Source organism: Numida meleagris, chromosome 7, assembly GCF_002078875.1.
Source record: "Numida meleagris isolate 19003 breed g44 Domestic line chromosome 7, NumMel1.0, whole genome shotgun sequence".
In the NCBI taxonomy this organism is placed as follows: domain Eukaryota; kingdom Metazoa; phylum Chordata; class Aves; order Galliformes; family Numididae; genus Numida; species Numida meleagris.
In genome coordinates this window covers 3734820-3758076 of record NC_034415.1, presented here as the reverse complement: position 1 = coordinate 3758076, position 23257 = coordinate 3734820, and the positions used below count along the sequence as shown (strand labels likewise).

General features: G+C 38.1%; 2 protein-coding genes across 2 annotated transcripts in view; one reads left to right on the top strand and one right to left on the bottom strand.

The window, feature by feature from the left end:
- Nucleotides 1–23257, top strand: part of CDC73 (cell division cycle 73) — a 102000-nt gene that overhangs the window by 39606 nt on the left and 39137 nt on the right. The window lies entirely within an intron of this gene.
- B3GALT2 (beta-1,3-galactosyltransferase 2) lies at nucleotides 8019–23196 on the bottom strand. The gene is made up of 2 exons (XM_021405243.1): nucleotides 20581–23196; nucleotides 8019–16054 (listed from the first exon to the last, which is right to left on the bottom strand). The coding sequence occupies exon 2, from the start codon at nucleotides 15918–15920 to the stop codon at nucleotides 14652–14654; it is 1269 nt and encodes a 422-aa protein (XP_021260918.1). The 5' UTR covers nucleotides 15921–16054; nucleotides 20581–23196; the 3' UTR covers nucleotides 8019–14651.

Here is a 23257-nt window from a genome sequence, read left to right as displayed (position 1 = left end):
TTGTTTCAGCATAGGTGTTCTTGTTAGGTTAGACAATAGTGATCATACATTCTGAAATATACCTGTGATTGCAATCTGCAGAGCTGCCATCTGGAGCTATGTTTATGTTTTTACTGAGCAATATGCTGTTGCAGCAGAAACTACTTGCATCACTGTTGCTGGAAGGGTGGTCTTGATTCCTTTAAAACCCTCCTGAAGACACTGTGCATCTGGAGGGCAGGGAGGCCTGTGCTTGTGTCAATGTGCATTTCTGTTTTCACTTGTCATTCACCACTTCCTATTTTACACATGCTTTACTTTTTTTTTTAGTTTAGTGGTTATTATATGAACACTGTGTGTATGCAACTTGAGATTTAGCACTGAAGGTACTTATCAGGCAAAGACAATCTGGTTTCTAATATTTTTGCACAGATGCACGCACAGTGTGAGTGTGAACTTCTTAGTGAGGAGACATTGGTTTTCTTCTAACGTGTGAAAGATATTCTCAAAGATTTTTTTTTGCTCATCTTCAGTACTTGCTATTTCAAATAGCGTTTGTCCAAAACTAAGTTATCTAAAGCAGTTGGTGTATTGAAATCGATAAATAACAGAATAGTTGTTCTTTGTTGTTTTTTTTTCCACTAATATGCCTCCTGATAAGCTAGTGTATAAAACTTTTGATTAGACTCCACATAGCATGAACATTAACAAAATGTGGTTTTATTTTGTCTTATGTTAGCATTGCATTTGGCAGACTGTTTTAGGAACTATTCAGTTGGTTGGCTGCTTTAGAAGATGTAAGATGTGTTACTGGAATTAAAATATCTTGCTCCTCATTCTCTTTAAGATTGAAAGCAGGCACTTTTTCCCTACGTGAAGGTGTATGAGTGGGTTACATGCATAAGCAACAGACGTGCTTTTACACATGAGTTTAAAAAGGAAGTGTGAAGCAAAACTTTGTGTGACTAAGCCCTGTAATAGTGATGTAAGATTGCTTCTTGTTAACTGTAGTTGCTGTGAATTCGTAGTACTTTTAATTTCAAATAGATACTTATTTTGAAATTATGGGTTTCTTCATAGGCAATAAAAATAATGGTTTTTCTATGTAATCATCCATGTCTTTCTACTCAGGTCAGGTGGTATCTCCTCATGCAATGCTTTAACCTGGAGGGATGTGCAGCTGATCAGTGCAGGTGTGTGCTTTGTGGTGGCTTGGTGCTGCTGTCTTTGGGAGACAGAGGAAGAGTGCAGCCTGCCCTTCCTTCCTCAGGGCCATTAACCTGAGCCTCTTGTTTCTTTAGCTCATGATTTTCATAAAACTTGACAAAGATTAAAAAAAAAAATTTCTTCAAGTTAGACTGGAACTGGAAAGTAGGTTCATAAAATGATGCGGAAGGAGGGAAGGAATTTTGGTGAAGCAGGCTGCTAACAAATGGGTTTCCTGATGAGAATGAGAACCTCTTGCTTCACTTTGGAACAGGGAAAGTTCAGGTACATCTTGTAGTGGTATTAATCTGTGTTGCTTCTTAGTTGCTTTGGGAGCGGCTGATGCAACTCAGGCAAGCAGACTGATATTACTGAAATCTAAATGGAATACAGTTGCCATTAGGAAAAAACAACCTGCCTGATTCATCTTTTCTTTTTTTCCATTGTGGTTACTAAGTAAAACAAAAGGCTTCTGGATGGAGAGAGGGTTTTATTTCAGACAAATGTTGTAGCTAATAATATAGCAGTCTACAATCATATGCCATAACTCACCACTAATTTTGTAGTAGGTTTCATGTGTATAATTAAGTCTTGAAAAATGAAAAAGCTTCCAAAAATACCTGGACCTGGACAGCAGGTGAGTTCTATTCTATCTTAGAAAATAAAATCTAAAGGGATGCTGGAGCACCTGGGATGTTTTTGTATTTCTCTTCAAAGGGTAGTCTTACATTTGGCTCAAATTTTGCCAATTTCCTAAAATTTGGTGGTGTAGATCCAGGTTCCTTGTTGATCCCTGATATCATTTGTAAATTATCTATTGTTACACCTGCCATTTGCACTAATGAAAGAATCATCTCATCAGGCATTTTGCTCACCTTGATTTGGATGCAGTAAATGTTTAATAAGGGTAGCTTTCATATACATATTACTGTAATGTAACAAAAATGTTGTATTCAGTGTATTTCCTATATTCACTCCTCTGGCAGTTCTCAGCAAGATTCTTTATGGTTTTATTTTCTTCTCTGGAAAGGTGCCTGTAGTTCAATTACGTTATCAAATAGTGTGGATTCTAGTCCTGTTAGAAGCATCTAATGGCACATGCATATTTTAAACAGTGAGTACATTAACAATAATCCGTATGCAGGAAATATATTGTAGGTGGAAATCTACAGTATACAGAAAATATTTTCAAGTATCATCACTCTTTTATGTGAAGTTATAAAGATAATACTAAAAGTAATAAACAGCTTAAATCCTCCAGGTGAAGTTCAAGAATGAATTAAATTTTAACAGTGGTTGCTAATATACTAATAGTTGTGGCAGTTCTCAGTTATGAATAAAAATCGTACCTTTAAGGAAATCATGGAACTTTCCGATGCTATTGGAAGTGGAATGGAAATGATTGATAAGCCTGACATTTAATATTTGGCAAACTTACAGGAGAGGAATTCCGTGAAGTGCTGCTTTAGTGAAGTCATATTTAAACTATATTAAATCGCGTAGGGATATGTTGATACTTGGTATGTGTGGCATAATAACACTGTTCACAGTTATGAGAAATATGTTCTGGTTCTTTTGTTGTTTGGTTTAAAACAAAAGATGAATTTTGGCTCAAGTAGAATTCACCATTTTTCTCTTCTACCACAGTACCCAGAAGAATGCTTAATTAATTCTGTCCATAAGATTAAAAGCTGATGGTGTGGGCAGATGTTCTCAAGGGTAAAAAGTAGAATAAGATTGTGTGGAAAGTGTGAAGGTGGTGAGAGAAATATTTTGCTTGCAGTTAAATTGCTTTTACAGCAAGGTTTATCGGGAGGGAGGGAGGGCTCTCAGTCATTTAAGTTCTTGTGCTTTGTGACATAATCTTAATAGGAGGAAAAAGGTGTATTGTCCTTATTTATTAACAGCCCATTCACTCTAACGGCGGTCTGTTATTTTCATACTTAGTGTCATACTTAAATTTATATTTAAGTTGTGTTTTGCTGCTTAATTCTTTGGTTTTTTCACTCTAAAATAACAAAATTTAAGATTTCTCTACACAGGAAGGTACATGCGTATCGAAATCTGGGTTCAGATTTCAGTTCTTTTGATTAGTACCTCACTATTGGAAAAACCTTGTCCAAAGTTGTGCTTATTTCTTACTACCATGCTGCTGTAAGAGAGGCTGACAGTGGATCTGCTGTGCTTTCCAGCAGCTTTCCCAGGCGTTCTCTTTTATACAGATGAATCCTAACTGCTGTAGCCTTTGGTCAGCTGTTGTAGCTTCCAACCTGCTGCTGATCTGGATACTTAACAGGTCAAGTTCTTGAGCTCTCTGCCCTTTTCTGCAGTTTTCCTGGATTCCCATCTCGTTTAGAGATTTTGTGACATGCATTGCAAAGGCACTTCCAGAAATTTGCTAATGTTGGCCTAAATGTTAATCAAAGAAAAATAGCTGTGTGCAGCTTCGTTGGTGAGGGAATGTCTCCTCTGTGTCTGAAACTCAGACTTCTTTATTCCCAGTGACCTTTGAGTCTCAATCAGTCAGTGCCCCTCAGGGATCTTCTTCAAGTTCCTCCAGCCTTCTTTTGTACCTCTGCTCTCCCCAGTGCAGGATTTGTTTTAAAGGGTTAAAATCTTGAGTTATTTTCCATTTCTAGTTAAGCACCTCAGGTCTTTCCAGGACAGAACTGTTGCCACCTGAATGTGTACGTGTAGTGCCTATGAATCAGTAGGAGCTTGCCTTCAACAATCATCTTTTTCTTATTAGCGCAAATGCTTCATAGTTCTGCCATTCAGAAAGAACCTTTTCTCATCAATACAAAGAATGATGCAATCTATTATGGTGATATGCAAGTGTTCCTGAAGGCTATATCTGGATCAAGGCACTTAAGCAAATTAAAGCAAATTACCAAAGTGTACAACATCAACATTCATAAGCTATAATGCATAAAATTGCCATTGCCTGGTGGTGTCTTTAGGAATAAATTTACTTTAGTTAGCTGTGGTTTAATTTCCTCGGTTTACAGTGAGCAAAGGCCACCTTACTTATGCACTGGAAAATTTGTGGGGGAGTTTAATGCATTTATATTAATATGCTTTGACTTCTCACCTTTACTTGAATCTTTTATAAACATGTAAATCATGAATGAACCCATTGTATCTTGAGCAGTTTTGCAAGGATGTCATGTGTATTTCCTGCTTCTCTTGTTCTGTTCTCTTGTTTCTTGGGTTGTTGCTTTTCAGTGCTGTGTATTTGCTACTGTGCTGCATAGGATTATGGATATAATCTGAATTAGATGGGCAAATAAAATTCTACTAGCAGTCCTGTTCGATCCACATAGTAATGGTTAAATTATGTTGAACTACAGTGATGTTATTAACTACCTTTTGAAGGTTGTGCCTTTTCCAGCATGTTCAATTGAAGATTTTTTTGAGAGCATGTGAAATGAGCAGTAAATTTGGGAACTTCTAGAATTTTCATAATGTGAATATTGTTCATTACTTTTCAAAAAAGAAGTTTGTGATCTTTTTCATTTGATTTTCTTTTGGTGAAGGAGCCCAAAGGTAGTTTGTTTTGCTTTCACTTGAACATAGAGTACATGAGGTCTTTAAGGTGAGAAGGCAATAGGAAATTAAATTGTAACGGATATCTATTTTTAGATTATGGTTCTCCTTCCACATTTAACTTGTGTTTTCATTACACAGTGAAAAACCTACTACTAAGTAGTAGTATTCCTACTATTTAAATTGATCGATATAAGCCTGCCATTTAAAATTTCTCTTCTCATTTGGCTATGTGCATAGTTTAGGATTGAACTTCTTATTGTGTTTTGCCTGCACTTGTACTGTTTAGCTGTTTCTGCTGAAGCCTGGCTTGCCTTTGTTTCTCGTCTTTTCTTGTTCTGTTTAATGGGAAGAGAGATTTACTGTGTAATACCTACTGAAATGTCAGAATATCCAAATGTTAAGAGTAACAGAGTAGCTCCAAAAGTATTTCTGCTTTTTTTTTTTAATGGTCTTAATTTAGTTACTATGTTCTTGCTGGTCTTGTTAAACTCTATGCTGCTACGTGGCAAACCATTGAAACCAGTCAATTGGCTGCCTAATTTCATCTGACGCCAGAATCAGAGTTGGTCTACAATACATGACCAATTCTGTGACATCTAATATAGCTTATTAGGTGCTTTGAAAATGTTGTACAGAAAACTGAGAAACTCGAGTTTGGTATTTATCAGGAGCAGACAGATTTGTGTCATCTTTTCAGAATGCAGGCTTAAAAAAGCTCCATTTAGGGAATTAATGTCCATATGTTAAAGACTAGAGCAGTTAGATGTTTTTCACTGTGAGAAAATGTGCTGTCGTTAGTGTATTCTTGGGGTGTTTGGATGGAGAGAGAGATTGTTATGGGATTTGTTTGGAAGAGCGCTCCATTTTTCATAGTGCATCTTAAAGAACACTGTTACTTGCACAGGGTTACTGCATCTTTTTGTTATATTGTGAGAATGTTGAGCTGTGAAAAGGCATCTTCCTTTCTGGCGAAGAAAGAAAGTAGGGCAGTAAGAAAAGAAAGCTTTATTGTCCATTAGAAGAAGAATTCTGTTTTTGTTCACTTCCCAAAAGCTCGGAACAAGCTCTTCTTGTCTGCCTGTTGCTGATACAAATGAAATGCCAAATTATTTAGTTGGCCTTGGTAGGAAACAGATTTTTATTTTTTCTGTGGCAACTCAACTCATTGTGGTAATTTTTCATTTTAAGTAACTGACAAAGCCAGTGTGAAATGTGTTCAGAAAATACTGAAAGCTATTTTTTGCTTGCAAGTCTTTAAGTGTCACAGAAAAAAAAATGGGAACTATCTGCCACCTTGCATTATATATCTGGACTGGATAAGCAGGGTGAAGGCCAGCTCTTCACCCTCTTGCCATGCTTGAATCAGTCCTCTCAGCACACAGGAACTGCCCAACTCTGCAATTTATCTTAATTTGAAGCTGGAGCATAGATGCAGAAGTACTTCGCTAGTTTATGACCATGCGTACTGCTTCCTGGAATACCGCTTCAGGTGGTGAGATTTTGAAGAACCAGCGTTTTTAGGAGCTTTCATGCTGAAAAACTTGAGCTTATACTGAAAAATTGGGGAAAAATTGACTTGGCTTCTCAAAATATGAAAAATTTAAAAGAGAAAAGCTTGCTCAGCTGTTTTATAAGTAAGCCAGTGCATTGTATTAACACTTCAGGCACAAATCTCTTGCAATTCTTGACAAATAAGGAATTTCTAAGCAGTTGTAATTCATTTCAGTGTAGCTTTCTGTAAGTAACAGCTTCCCAGTGGTGTATTTACAAGTCCAAGACAACATTGTGATAAAGAACGGGGGGAGATGGCTTTATTCCAGGTCAAATATTTTTTCCAGGAAAAACTGTAAATACGAGCTTTGTAGATATTTCTCTTACGGCAGCAGAAGAGGTAAACAATTAATATTAGTCTGGTTGTCATAAGGAGTCTTGGACGCAACAAAACTAATGCTTCTCAAGCAACTTGATCTACAGAACGTGTGCAGGACATGGTACTTACAGAAAGTGTGCGCTCACAGGTGTGAAGTCTTGATGAATAGGAGGAGGGGTAGGGAAGAAATCTGATTGTGTACTTCGAGTTTTTCTATTCTTCTCTGCTTGTATGAAACTTGGACAATAAATCATTTGAGTTTAACTTTTACTATTAGAAAATGGTGTAAGGGGAAAAATGCTTGAGGGACTCCGGTCTTCATCTTTTTTAATGAATATGGCAGCATTATATTTTACTGAAGACTAGAGTTACCGGAATTATTGGCAGAAGGCTGTCATTTGTTTTTTAACGTTAATGAAATTGGATGTCTTAAGTTGTTTTTGGCATCAGTTCCACCCCCCCTCCGCACAAAAAAAAGAGAAGGAAAACAGTATATTTGCCAGATGTTGCAAGCGGACTTGCTAGGAAAATAAAACAATTGTGGTTAACTATCATTCTTTTAACTTATATCTATTTTCACCATGTCGAGAATTCAAGAGACAGACAAACTTTTTAAAGTAATATGGTTTAGCTGTTTTGCAAATTAACCGTATTAAATTTAGTGAAACTATAGGATTAATATACTGCATGTGCTATTAAAAATCAGTTCCTATTTGAAAGACAACTTTCTCGTGACATCAGTAGGGGCATTACTGTAAATTCCTTCTCAGCTGAAGGTACGTTTATACTTAGGAACCGTGTAATTGATTTATTTTATTCCCCTTTCGATGGGCTTCATTGTGCTAACACCATAAACTTTGCAGTTTGCTTTTCGAGGAACAGATGTGCAGTCCCCTCAGGTGCGTATATGATATTTAGTCTTATTTTAGAATCTTAAGTAATGTGAAGAGCATACCTAAATTACAATCTTGTTTCTTTAAATTGTTGTGACATAAATGTTATTCTTTCTGTTATTTCAGTTAAAAGAAGAATCAATAAAATAAAAAGATTTAAATTATTCATAGATTATACAATGGAAAGTCTGTTATTCTCTTGATTCACAGGGCTGGATAATTGAATTTTTGTGTACAAAAATCAGTGCCTAGGTGGACTTTGGAGGAATGCCTATAAAAAAAGACTGGAATTTGCAGAAAGTGTCAGTACTAAATTTTTTTTACATAAAGAAAATTTTAGACTGAGTCACGGATGGCATTTTCCAGTGATTCATTCTGTTTTATTATCTTGCATCAACCTATATATATTATGGCACAACAGGCTTTAACTATGATGTAGCTTTTTCTTATGTGCCAAATTCATACTTGGTTTTGGAGATGATGTCAGTGACAGTGAATGAAAGAAACTTAGACACTCTCTCTTACTCTTAATGTTTTATTAGACCTGATCTCATTTAAATGCTGGATATGTTAAATTTTTAATAACGGCAGTGAGTTAGGTTTTTGTTTTCCTTGGTGACTTGTTTGGTATTTTAATAAAAAAGCTTTTCTTGCGGCAGTCAGTTTTTCTTGTTTTAAACCTTGGGTTTATTGTGATGTGGGAACATTTGGCCTTTCCACAAGAAGGTTGTTGTTGATTTCTCAAGAGTGGAGGAATTCAGCATTTTTGTGATGGCACGGACTTCTTAAAAATATATATATAATTCAAAACTTTGTTAATATGTTTACAGGAAGAACTGGGAATGCTCAACTTTTTGAAGACTTTTCTTTTGGAAAGATTAAGCTCTTACGTTCTGGCAAACAGCTATTTCCTCTGATCCATTTGTCATCTTGGGAAATTTTGAACTTTTAAGGATTTCACACTGTTCTCAGTTTTCTCATCTTCTTTCTATTGAGTCAATTGCAAGACAAAATCAAACTTGTTATTCTCAGAACATTAGGGTGAGTTATGTTTCACACACTTCTTTGTAATAAGATAAATATGTAGAAGCTCTTCCATCATGCCCAAGCTAAGTATCTGGGAGATCACAGTGAGTGGTTCACAGAACATTGATGTTAAACAGCCGACGTGTCAGTTAATATTAGACAAAGCTTAAATAGGCTACAAGGAGATGGATGAAATTGTCCTGATGGACTTAGCTTCAGAGAAATATTTTCATATTCATCAGTATACTTTGGCCTTCAGTGAGGCGGAGTGTTTTTTTATTTGAACAAGTCTGTGTTAGTGACACACTGGTGTAAGGATTATAGGAAGTCACCAGCCACCGCCACCTCCTCCTCCTTGCTCGAGCCAATGGTGTTGAAAAGACAGCAGCAGCAATTTTGTTCGCTTTGTAGAAAGCGTATTCTTTTCTCAAGCATTCCCAGGTGAATGGAGCCCTTTGAGAACATTCCCATCAAGCATTTAAGCAGTCTTGACTTCTCCACTCCGTACAGTGTCTGTGCACGACTTAAGCATTCAAATGGAAACCTTTGAGACTACATAACGCTCTAAGCCTCGAGCATTCCCTGTGCTGGAGGGACCTGTTTTGAGAGAAGTAACTGGAGGTTACTATCTCAGTCAGAGTGCTTTGACCACAGGCAGTGCTGGAAGAGCAGCAAGGGGCATGGCTCGTACCCTGCGGTTTGACTTGTGCACTGGTTGGCTTGTGGAGCGAAACGCATCATTACTATCATCCAGTTAGTGTTATCATGAAAGCTGTCAGATTTAACTGCTTAAGAGAGCTCTTTTAACTGTTGCCATGGTAATATGAGAACGGCAACGTGGTACTTCTCATCTCTATCCCATGTTCAGCTGAATTCTTTTGCAGTCATTTCACTGTGAGGAGAAGGTACTTATGTGGTACGGGGCCTGGCTTTCTTTCGTAGCAAACACTTTCTCTGGAAATGAAATGCACGTCCTAGGTAAAACCGATCCAGTTCTCTGTGCTTATGACTTGATTCTGTTGGCACTCCTGTATGTAAAGTAGCCCCTCTGCAATTCCTGACTAGCTCCTCATGCCAGCACGTCATTTCTTCTAATTGCTTCAGTGCAGGGTGTAATAAAAAGCTTGTACTGCAAACACAAGCCTGAAGTTTAGTCACAGGAATGAATTTACCTTAGATTTTTATTTTGTCCAGAAGGGGAGAAATGCAAACATTAATCATTAGAAGCTTAGATGCTGCTTTCTAATTTGGCCTCTCTTACAGTGCTGTTCTTCATGACTAAGCCTGCCCAATTTTATTGTGGGGCATACACATTGGGCATGTGTATTTTTTAACCTGTGCGGTGTTGATCAGCTGCTGTGGTTTTCATTTCACTCTTCTGTTTTTTCACATCCAAGAGCTTTTTTAACTGACCTGCTGCAAGGTTGCTCTCCACAGCTCTCCCCCAACCTCCTGTCATGGAGAGCCTTTAAAATTTGTTCTTGTCTTGGTTGCGAAGCAAAGAGGTTGTTCTCTGCTTCCTGACCTACATTTGCACAGTACAGCACTGCCTGGCTGGCGGTGCAGCTCCCCGCCTCCCTCCTTTCCCCATGCTCCCCTTACTGAGTGGCCTGCAAAGCAGAGCTGGACATTGGAGGCTGGAATGGATGGGCTAGAGATTCTGTCTGTAGTAATACAGCAAATGCCATGTACAATAGGGATGATCCCCAATCTGAAATTATTGGGGTCAGGAAGGATAAGACTTTCTGCTACCTAAATCCCATGTTGCTTTCAAAGTACAAAATCAGAAATGAAAAGTGAAGATAATGCTTTTAAAATTCCATAGCTGCAGTTAGCATAAATAAATTGCCCAATGGTTACTTGTGTTATCTGACAGCATGAAGTAAGGATTGAGAAATGCATTCTCAAAATGAAAAAGATATAAACAGCTGTTGACGCTTTAGCATAGTAGTTACAAGCCTGTTCTTGCTAATAGCTTGAATGTGAAAAGCAGTAACTTCTATATTAGCATCATTTCTCTTTTGTCTCCTCTTGGGAAGTTTTCACAAACTGCAATGGGCATTCATTCTAGAGATAAGATTATGGTGTTCTGTTGGTGGTGTTTTGTTTTTTGCACTGTGGGACAATGTAGATATTTTAGATCTAAGCGTGATGGGGAGCTGTGTTAGTGTATTGGGAAAATCAGTGGGGATGCTGTTGGGGGATGTCCAAAGCAATGGCTTCCAGGTTCTTTACCCATGCACATACCATGCCTGATCTCGCATTGATTTTGAGACATAGCACATGATTATGTGTTAAGAAAATACTTCATAAAGATGGCCTGAAACACATTGTCTGCATTGCAGAGAAACAGTTTTTAAATTGCTGTTTTAATCAGCTTGACCTGACAACCATACTGTCTTATTTTTCTAGATCACTGCCATATATAATTTTAAATTTTGGAGTAGAGGAATAATTCATAACATTTATGTGAAGATGTTAATGGATACTGATCTCATTTCAATTACTCAAAGCAACCACTGAGGCTTGGAAGTAGTACCAAGTAAAGTACCTTTACCTGCATTATTTTTTCCTAGTAGAATAGATTGTGAACTTCATCTGTGAGAAATTGATCAATGGTTGGGGATAGGATCGGCTTGCTTACTCCAGCAGCTGTACTTGTTCACTTTCCATACTCAAATGTAATGTGGGATGATCTGCAAATAATTCAGTAATAATTCACCCCTCAATATAATTGGAGGTGAACAGTTCCGTTGTTGGTGGATGATATTTGTGGAACTTTATTTTGGTTGTCTAATGTAAATGTTTAAATCCTTAGCTGAAAGTTAAATGAAGAAAAACTACTAAATTCAGTTTGTTATCATGCTTCCTTTGATTAAAGTATTTCTTTGCCATAATGATTGTGCTGATGACAATGTATATTTCCTTTAATAAATTTAGAGTCACGTTAGATCTTCCCGTATTTCTTCTCAAACCGAAACAAACATACAGAGAGCAAGACATTTAAAGAGAATATTACACAAATCTTGGTAAGCAGGCTAGCGTTATTCAGGTTTTTTTTACTGCATTGCAGATATGTTAAACTTAAATAGAAACTTTTATCCTATTGCTACTAACAATGCATTTTTAGTCCTGCTTAACGTTGGATAGGAAGTGAGAAAACTTGTCAAAGGTTTTAATGACATAAATAATGATTGCACTGTTTTTAACATGAACTGCTTTTGTGCTCTTCTCCATTGGGCGAATGGCTTCAATGCAAGCTGAGAATGGTAACAACACATAAAGAATGGAAGATAGATCTTTCATTCTGTAATTGCATATTTTACCATACAGGCTCTCCCTCCTGTTTCTGAAAGCTTCACAACAAACTGTGTGAGAAAACATGCTTGGACACAAAAGATTTAAGTGGCTGTTGACTGTTTAGATAATGGCTTGAGTATGTTTATAGATTATTTTCAAATTATACCCAAATACTACTTCAAATTTCTAAAAAATACGTCAGGCCCTTAGAAGAGTGTTACAAATGGCTTTTTTTCTTTTCTTGCATCTTCTTGGTAGTATTTTAACTAGAAGGAAGTTCAGCGTGCTGAACTCATAGGTACTGTAACATAATTCTGCCGAACTCGGGCAGATTGGTATCGTGCATGAGCTCCAAAGTGGAGTATCCCAGAGGTTGTTTGGCTGCCAAACTTCATAATTAAAGTGCCAAACTATTTAAGGTTTAGTTATTAACCTCTTGGACTGTACCCAGAAGCCAGTAACAGCATTTTGAACAAGCCAGAGTTGGGAAAGTCCAAGTAGAGTATATTATATTACATTTTAGCTTGAAAGTGCTGAAGGCAGGGATGGTGTTGAAGCCCCCTCCAGGAGGGAGTACTGTGTCCTTGGCCGGCATGACTCAAGGAGGTGGTGCTTACGTGACTGTATGTCTTCTAGAACCAAAAGCTCCTGGATGGTAGCTGGCTTTCTCCAGTTGTCTAAAAATCACTTGATTGTTTGCTACTTGTATAGCATAATAATAGTGAACATGGGCATAGTTAACATAAGCCAGGCAGCTTTCAGCTGGGATATTAGGTGTGGCTTGCGTTAGCTCAAGAAAGCAGTCAGAGTGCGAGGGGAACTGCAAGTGAGTGCTAAAAGAAGACTCCCAAAGACTTGTTCTTTTGCAGCTGTGTTACGTGAATGCCTGTAACATTCACTGAAACTAAGTCAGTGCACTTTCAGTCTGGGTAGTTTGAGAATACTTTTCTGCAGAGATTTACTGTTAAGCATACTTGCTGTCCCCAGAAGTGTCCATTGCTATTATTTGAGGTGTCCTGGAAATGCATGAATATATAACTATCGTACCTCAAATACATCAGATGATGGTTTATTGGAGGACCATGGAAAAAATGGTGAAGAGCTAATTCCAATAGCCATCTTTGATATGACTACCTGGCATGTCTTAGGAGAGCTGGTTCAGTGTGACACCGTCTGCTTAGATGTGTAAGATCCAGGAAATAGACACTCCTAGGGTTGCTGAGTGCTCAAGACTGTGATTCATCTTTTCGTTACAAAGGGAAACGGAATTGCCGTTTCGTTACAAAGGGAATCTCCGTATTGTACATGGTATGAAAACTAAGAATTAGGGGAAATTAGGACAAGTCAGATAATGCTAGCAATTAATTTCCTCCTGAGTAGCTTTACCATTAAAAAGTGAAGTCTGAAGGACCATAAATATAATCAGTTTTATTAAATAATAAAAGTACATCAAATAGTTGTATTTTATCCAATTAAAAAGTACCGGTCAAACAAAAGTAATCACAGTTCCATCATTTGCTGCTAAATCAGAGATGAGTATTGCTTACTGTGACAAGTAGCAATAACCAGATTCCAATACAACGCTGCTTCACTGGAAAATAATATTAAAAAATTGTTTGCTAAAAAATTTGGAAACCTGTAAATAGATTTAACCTACTTCTCCCATCTTGTTTTCAGTGGCAGATGCTGTAGTTTAAATTTTTAAAATTTCTTCCATTTTGTTCTTGCCTATATTGCTATCTGGAAACGTCAATCTTATGACTTAGTCCTCTCTGTCTGTAAGGTGAAGTTTGGCTTAATTTCCTCTGGCAGATCCATTTTCACTTGACTGCTCTGATTTTTCTGATAGGAAGTAAGTAGTCAAGTAAGCCAACGTTCAGTTGGCTTCCTCCCTCTTTCTACAAAATGGGATGTTTTTGAGACTATGGTGAAAGGCTTCTTTTTGCATTTCTTATTAGCCTTTGAGCTATCTTGAGGTTACGCGAGGAAATTAATAGCAGATTCAATGAACTTGCGTGTAGGTGCTGATGTTACTTGACACCGGGATTCAGGAGCTTACCCTATGACTTGTAGAGAGTAACTCTGTCATGTCTCGGAGGAGAAACTAGGGCTGAATTGGGAACACCTGCTGTGAGTTTCAGAAGGAGATGTGCAATGTAGTAGCTTTCTGAACTTTGTTTTCATTTATTTTTCTTTCCTAGCCAAAAAAAGCAACCTTGCTACAACTGGGCTTACTTTAAGAGAGTACTTCTGCATTGTTTTAGAGTTCATTTGGTGATGTCTTAATTTTAAATGTGATACTGCTAAGTGTATTGCATGTTTAAGAAGTGCGTGGTAATTTTCATGTGGTATTTGAAGGTAAGATTCATCTCCCCTTTGTGCATTTCCTTTGCTTCTCATTTTTCATTTTACTTATAGCAATTCTAGTCAAGAAATGGTTACATTTAAAAGAGCTAGAGCTATGAATGCATTGTCTTAAAAACAAAAATTGTGTGGAAAATATGCTCGATTAGATTTTATTGGCACATAAGTCAGCAATTGTACCACGGGAGTGTGCATGCTTATTATTGCACATTAACACAAATAATGTTATATCTCCATTTTTTCCTCAAATTTGCTGGGAAAACCTTCTGGTTATGGTTTTATAATATTAGTGTTATCAAGAACTATACTTTTTTAAAATTAAAAAAATAATTTTCAGACTTCACTATGTGATGGGGATCAACTAAAGGCTGTCCCATTAAGCTCATCCATTTTCACTGTACATGCGTTCAGCAATATTTACAAATTGCACATGGAATACATTTGACAGAGGGAATGTTGTCCTGCTAGTGCAGTTTACGGTGACGATACCTGTTTGCTTTTTCTTTTGCTGCATTGGCACAGGCATTGTGCTTATTCTGTTGTAAGTGGTTCCAGTATTTGATCAGTTCACTAGGTTGGAACTGATGGGAGGTAATTAGGTGGCTATATTTACAGCTGGAGTAAGAAACTCGCCAGTGATTGAAGACAAATTCATTGGGTGGAGGCATGGGGTCAATTCGCAGCTTGGCAAGGCAGATACCCACGTATACATCCTCTAAATGTAAACGTCTGATGCCTAAGGAGACTTTAAAGATCTTTTCTGCTAAATCTCCAGAAAAAACATAACCAGTTCCAGAGCAGAATACAGGGTAACGTTCACTTGGATACAAATCAGGTGGCATATACCACTTGCTATCCTTGTTCCTGTTAGGTGCGTAACCTCTCATTAAATATCCTGTAAAATATTTGTGCCTCGGAGGAAGTTCTGGCTTCAGAAGCTTGTGTATTAAATACTCAGTATTGACAAACATATCACTGTCAGTTTTCATAACATAGGGAACACTTGGACAATAAGATGCAACCCAGTTCATTCCCATCAGGGTTTTAATGGTTAAATTATAGTAGGTGTCCAAGTATTCCTGTTGGACGATGTCATGGTACTGTCTGCTTTCCTCCTGTATGGTACGCTGCAGGTACCCGTTTGTCTTGGTGCTTAGCCCCAGCAAGAAGATGCGAACAATTTGGATGCCAGGCGTTAGGCTTTCATTGCCCCAGGTTTGTCGAATGGCCTGTCTGGCTTCCACTTGACCTGGCTCTGCAGCTATGAGCAAAATCAGGAAAGGAACCTTCTCCTGGCATTTTTCGGGCTCATTGAGGATGTATTTGAAATGATATGAGGTTGGATGCCCAGTACCTTTCTCACTGTAAATACTTCCATTAGCACTGAGGGTGTTTTCCAAGCCAGTTACTCCTTGTGGTGACAGGTCAGTGTTGTTGGGGTTGGTGATTATTTGAGGCCTGAGGGTCTGAGGTACGGCGTCTTTCCACATGTTCCGTAAAGAGCTGTGGTTCATCTCGCTTTTTGTAGATCTAAATCCTCGTATTGTGTAAGTCATGGGATTTTCTCTAAAGCCTGCCCTGCCTGGCAGCCAGTCGTGATGGTTAAAAAACAGAAACACAGCAAAAAGAAATACAAGAGAGAGCAGACCAATAAGATGGGTGCGAAATAGAGACCTTTTGGTATTCCAGGTCATCTTTGCAAGGCAGCAGTGTCGTCTTCTCCACTGAAGCATGTTGTAAGAATCCAATGATGGGACGTGAGACGATGGCCAAGCAAAACGCTGTTTGCTCCCTTTCCAAATCCACTGCTATTCTTTGGTATTCATTTTCTTTTGTTCATGTTGACTAATTCTCTGCAAATGGCTCTCTGAAAAGGTTTAGAAAGAAAACCAAACACATTTTTTATTTTACCTGATCATAATAGGAGGCTACAATGAGAAAACAGATAAAACAGATAAAATTGAGCTTTGTGTTTTTGAGAAAACAACCCGTAGTAGTATAAATAAGGTCTGATTTTTTTTCTAAAAGCCAACCTGGTTTTACAATTGAAATTACTTGCTTTGTTAGATTTTAAAAATGTGTACTTTTATGACAGAAGTTTGGGAAAGCATCCTGAGTACCAAAGATAAACGGGGAAAAAAAAAAAAAAAGAAAAACCTCTCTATGCTAGCCAGAAAAGCATAAGCTAGTCTTAAATAGCATCGTATATACTCACTGTGAAATCATTGTGTGAGGCTTGAGGAGGATGGAATGGAAAGAGTTTGATACCAGCTGGAAAGTTTATTGGCATTAATTAAAATTGATTTGATGTGCAGAGGCTAGTATGGCTCGGTTTAAAACTCCTTTAGTAAAATGGTCGTGTGTTGGTGGTGGGACAGACGGTGCAAGGTTGATGATGGCAGAGTTCTGTTAGTCACAGTACGCTGCCTGGCGTGTCTCCACCGGCCCTGACTCTATTGAGAAAGTCAATGAGAAGGCGCACCTGTCAAAATTAATTTTCAGGGTCCAGTAACCTCTCTGCACAATCCTTAGATGGTAACACTTGATAACATTTTTGCTCACCTTTCAGGCACCTTTAACCCTCTGCTCTGCAGTGAGAGGGTATTGAATATTCGGCTTTTGTACCAGGCTTGCATGCAGTTGATTTACTATTAAGTTGTTGAGTTTTAGTGGATAGACATCTTAGGTAAATAGTGACATCAACGTGAAGTAAAGCTGCACAGCAGTAACTTAGTTTCTGGCAAGCTGTCCGATGAGTGTGATTTTTGGTGGTTGTTTCCTCTTGAGAATTTAAATGTATCTACTATACTTCTATTATCATGCAGAAATGTGAAGTAGCAGTAATAGCAGCTGTAACTGTAGGAAAGAGTGCCAAAGTAGTCTGCGGTTCATTTTCTCCTAAATTTTTTTCATATTCAAGAGCAGAGTCAATATGGCAGCTTCATGATGCTGCATATTAAAAGCTGATCACATCGTCTTGTAAATGAACCTTTCACTGCACAGTAGCAATTCGTTCGTGATTTTCAATTTGCTCTAATTTATTTCTGGGCCCTAGGGTTTTGTATGGGGGGAAAAAAAGGATGACAATTGAACAAGAGCTCCACAGAAAATGCTATTTTTAATATAAATGTGTAATTTCTTAATTACTCTGCTATCTTTTAAAACCAATATTTGGATTAATTTCTGCGTTTAAAAACTAATATGTTATATGGGGAAATTACACGATTTTACACAGTAATTTATGAAGAGATGGCTGTTGAATAATATTTTGCTGTGTGTGACTAACATTCAGTTTGCGTAGTTAATGCAAGGGAAAAATGGGATTTCAGAGAGGATAAGGAGAGATGTGTAACTAAACTTGATCTTTGTTGCTGTGTCAGTTTATATATAAACAGAATAACCTATATGCAGAAGACATCACTCCATATTTAGAACCAAGGGAGAAGCGCTGCTGCCGTTACTGAGTTGAAACTGTAGTTTGTCTATCTTATTAACCTCCACCAGGAGGAGCAAGTAAGTGGGGATTTTAGCGGGTTTATAACCATAAACGTGATCTAAAAAGGCAATGCTGCTCCTTACTTCTTTCTGAAATGGCAAAATATTTGCCTAGTGATACATTGAATTCTTCCTTGTTGCGCTGTTACACAGTGTCCGTGAATTTGTTCTGAAGGTATTTCTGATTTCATTTTTTTTCTGAGCTATCTTTCTTAAAAATTATTTTCTGATCTTCAGATCAGGTTAGGCCGGTATCTAAAGTATGCTGCTTGAGAATTAATCTCCAATTCCACACTATTCTTATTATGTTTCTTGGCTCAGAAATTACACCTTAAGTAAAAAGGAAATAAGCCCCCAGTGGGGAAGATGTGTGTTTATCCGACCGCTTGCACCTTCTTTTACATGCTTAGGAAATAAAAGCCTGCTCTCCAAACATAATTCTTAGTTTCTCTGCAGTGTGCAGTGTTTTAAATGAGCACTCAGCTATTTGGGATGAATATCGCTGCATGAGCAAACATAAATGTCACTTGAAAGGATATCCTAGATCTCAGGGAAACTAATTGTTCAATACCGGTTTGGGAGGCAGCAGTGGGAATATTTGATTAATTGCCGTTCCGTTTCATGTGCATGCAGTTCAGGAAGAAGTGAAAACAAGAATTTCATGAGGGGATGAATGCAGAGCAGCAGCTGTAATTCACATTAACTTTGCCACGCTGAATTATTCCACTTTAAAACTTCAGTCATTAGATGCAAATACTTCAGCAAATCCGCACTGTACTACTCATCCATTTTTAATTTTTAGTTGAGCTAGTGTTTTCTTGTGCCCTTAATTTCACACTGGAAAAGGGAGAATCTTGTTATAGCAACATTGGTGTAAACTGAAAACTGGTTGCAGGTGCTGCCTTTCCATGTTGCACGGAGAAATTGCCCAGAATAGGGTTGTAATGGCTGAAACATTTTGTGACTTTTTTTAGACTGCATGTTCTCATACTGCATATTAATTTTCATATAATCTTAGTCTCATCTCTTATCATAAAGCCTTATTTTTAATGAGAGTCCTCTCTCACTTGCATGTTTCCTTGTTTTTTTCAAGGTGGGAGTTTCCTAGAAAATCTTAGATCCCTGTTTGTCCTTCAGATAGGCCCTATATGGATAAAGGAAGGACCCACATCCAGTTCTTAGCTTGATAAAACTTGTAACTAGAAAAAAAAACCAAGAAACTTTGTATATCAATTTCTTTGTAATTCAAGTGTAAAATATCTCAAAATATACAGTGGATAGTAAGCATTTGAAACACAGCAATCGCAGCAAAACAGAAAGCAAACTACTAAATATAGCCTAAGGTCTCCATACAATCCCCTTGCTCTGAAAGCACGTTGTTGTTGCATACAACTGTGCGTTTTGAAGATATGACTTAGAATAGTTCTTGATTTTTGGCACTTGCCTGTGCAGTCTCTGATGTATTACTGAATGCCAAATATATTCACTGTGAATGCCTCTTGAGTTTTTATTTCTGGTCTGTGCTCTACTAGTGTTGTACTTTAGGTTCTGCTCTATAATTACAACTTTGCAGGATGAGGCATTCGACTCCCTGTTTACGCATTCTGGATTTTCATATTTTGATTTGTGGGCAAACCCTTTAATTAGAGGGAAGAGTTCAAAAGGAGCCTGAGCCGGTGTTCTGAGGAGCAGCAGCAGCTGTGTGTTAGGCCTCACAGAGTCGTGCCCCGGTTCACTCAAACTGCACTCATCTTGTGCACAAATCAGGTAATAATCAAGATAAGCTCTGATGTTTGGGTTTTAAAATGTCAGATAGGAAAGTGGCACTGCTGGTAGGCGTGCTGCTCCAGGAGTACTGCTGGAGGGCAGGATCTTTTTTGTTTTAAAACTCCTGCAAAGGCTTTAAAAGTGCGAGCCGGATGACTGCCTTGCACGAAGTAAACACATCTATGTTGACAGATTAATGATTTATTACAGCTTATTGATAGCTTCTGCAGAGATGCATTTTCATCCTGTAGTGTATTAAATTACTATACATTTAGGTCTTAAATTTGCACTGTAAATAGTGAGCTGTCTTCCTGCTTGTTCGCCACTATTGGTGAAGTATTTAAATTTAAACAATATGTAGAAATGAATGACAATTAGAGTGAGGGCCATTTTACAACCCAAGTTAAACAGTCAGTGTTTTCATATTAAACAGAGATCGTAATGACGGCATGAGGTAATTTACGTGCTCACCATTTTGAGTGCATAGTGTTTGAGGGTTTCCTTTTGGGATGTCAGCGGAGCCTGATGTTACTTGTAAAATGTGGTGCCTGATTGCGCTGCTGCTGGCTTAGATCATGTCCAGTCTTTTGCACGCTCCCAATTTAAGCTCCATCAATATTAGCCTGATGGCATTTTTCTGTGTTGGGGGGGGGGGGGAACAAATGTGAGAAAGGTCTGAAGGTACTCCTTAAATAATGTAATTTGATTGCACGATCTGTTTTGGTGGTTCACTGCTCTCAGTGTGTGTCATATCATGGCCATTTTACCAGTGCTTTAAGATTACTTCGATAAGGATTAATTCTGACCTAGTTTGAGAGGATTTCTGTTTTTTCTAAATTGGAGGGGTTTAAGTTTTTAATTTCTCACTTAAATGCAATCATTACGGTAGCCACGTTATCCCTTTAATCCCTCCTGTACCCACAGCAGCCTTGTGCAGGCTGTAAGCAGTGCATTAAATGTTTAAGGTAGTGACATTGTTCTGCACGGTGAAAGGAAAACCTGCTGGAATTTTTTTCCACTGCTCAGAGACACCTTATCTCTGGGCTCTGCAAATTAGGAATGATCATTATCTGTAATGGCTGAAAGGTAACAGACAATTGAATGAATATCACACACAAGGATTTGACATACCTTCCCTGGTCAGGCCATTTATGGTGCGAGGATTATACCCACAGAAAATAGTTTTGGCACGCCATCACTTCAGCAAAAAAGATGCTATCGAACATGCGCACATCCCCCAACAGTCTGCTTCCTGCGATTGCTTTTCACAATATCCAATCTGTCCATCTGTCGGCTCGTTGCTGTGTTACCTTCCTTGCTCATAAGTGTTGTCCTTGTCTTGGGGCTTTTTGTTCATCCTTCAAACAAAAGGACAGTAGTTCTTGTTCCTGCTCAGACGATCGGGGCTGTGTGGCGTTCCCAGCTGATAGATTGGAGCTTTTACATCTGGTGTTTCCCTTGTCGGACAATGCAGTGCTGTGTTCTCCCCTTGCCAGTATCCATATTTCTAACGGTAATGTTAGCAGTGAGTGCTAGCATGTAGTGGTTCAGTTGCCTTTAGTAATAGGATTTGCCTCTTCCCTCCTGCATTGTTGCTAGGCAGTAGTAGAAATGGTTTCGAGCTGTTTTAACCGAGGAGTCTGGTCTATTAAATCCATTCCGTAGTCCTTCGGCTGCTGCACAGGCAGGCAGCAGTTTAAATGTGGGCTTTGACAGATGCTGTCTTCTGACAGAGCAGAATTTAACGTCACTGCTTGGCTGAATCCCACGTGATTGTTTGCATTCATTTTGACTAAATCCAAAGGCAGCCAGAAACCTTTACAGGCTCTGCCTCCTATTTGATAAATGATACATATTCAGCACAAGCACAATGATAGGTGAATAGTATAAAAATTGTATGATGATTAAATGAATGATTGAGGGTTTTTTCAAATTGTTTTCACTTTTCCTTGACACTTTTACTTAGGATTCTCTGGGGGATTTTTAATGCGAGATGTTCTATTTCGGTATTGTAAAGGCTGTTCAGCTTTGCAAAGGAATTAAAAGCATTTAAACACCAAAGCTTGATTTAACCCTTTTGGTGCCCTCAGTATAATTTTTTTGTTATTTTATGGTGAGGAAAAAAAAATTTCTTTGCTCATACTTCCTTTGCACGTTTCATATTTCTACTGCTTTTTGTAACCTTAGGTTAGTCAATTAAGTTGTATAGCACTCACGTATAAGCTCTTAAGCTTGATTTCAATTATTGATGGATCAGAAAGTGTCTTATGTTACAGGCATATCTATATTATAGAATTTGTTTTTCTGCTCCTAATGAGATTTGGGTTCCTGTCACTTCTATCCCGTCAGTGACGGGCCCTTCTGTGCTGAAGCGCCTCATTATATTTACTGTCTTTTAAAAATCTCTCAGTAGGGGATGCTGAAGATGGCAAGCTAGCAGCATTCCTACCCAAGTGTTTGTCCATCCTTTTTTTGAAAAGGAAATGAATTTAGTGCTTTGGACTGATTTGCTTGTTTGTTTGTTTAGCCAAAGCATAAAGAAAATGTAATGGGTCTATCATCTGGTCTCTTGGTTGGTTGGATTGGGGAGGTGCTTGCTTCACTAGCACACAAGGTTGCTTCAGACAGTCACTGCATTTTATTATTCTAGGTGTGTATTCTGATAATTTACTAGAAACATAATCAGACTTAAATTCCCCTAAATCACCTATGCATACTTATTTCTTGTTAATTTAGTCTTCTATTTAATGTATGCATTTCCTGTCCTAAGGACGTTTTCTGCAAATCCTATCTTATCTGAGACTGTTAGAGGAACACGGACATATTCCCCAAATACTTAGTACAAATTAAACGTGCATATCAATAAAGACTTTAATCTCCTCCATTCTACAAATCTTTTATGTCAAAAAATAAAGCTGGAGGGTGGGGTGGGAGGCAGTTAGCGAGGGAATGGAGTGGGAGGGGAGGTGCCTCCAGCCAGCACGGCTTACTGTCCTGGGACTTCCATGAATAATTCAGAACCGGTGTTTTGAAAGGTTGTATGTGTGCGCTATCTACTGGATTTGCAACTTAAACACACTGTTTCTTATTCTTACATTTCTGTATATTACGTAGGGTATATAGTCCGTTGCTGTGTGTATACAAACATGACAGAGAGAGGTTAGCACTATCAGCTTGCTGTATTCTAGGCTACCAGTAGGGCAGTGAGATATGCTTGTGGTTAACTTAACCTGTGTTGACTTACTCTGATGCAAGTAGTATTTCTGAATACCGGGTGCATGTATATCTGGTTATTTTCAATGTTGAGGTCAGACATAAAAGAACGTATTTGGGAAAAAAGACTAAATCTCAACAGAAAGCTCATTGAAATCCATAGTGTTTCCACTGACTTAAGCTTCTGCTGACTTAATTTACTAGTGCTTCCACCATTCCTAAGGGGCACTTCCAAAGGGCTGTGAATTCTCAGTAGTACATTTACTTACTGGTGTTTGTCTTTTTCCATAAATGCTAATACTAAAGGTACAAAAATCTCAAGGGCCATTTATTTTCTAGGTAGAAGGGAATGATGTTAGTTCTGGCTTTCAAGTGATATGACCATATCAGTTGTGCGTAGGCTGTGAAGTTCAGGCAGAGCTGTTGCCTGTTTATGTCAAACTTGTCATCTTGTGACAAGAACAAGTTGAATTTGGAATTTTTACATCTTAGTGCACCATTTCTTTTGTTCACCCACTCTTTACTTTTAAAGGATGAGCAGGTCTTTGTTTATCTTGCAGACGCATAAGAAAAAGCCCTCCCACCCTTCCCCCCC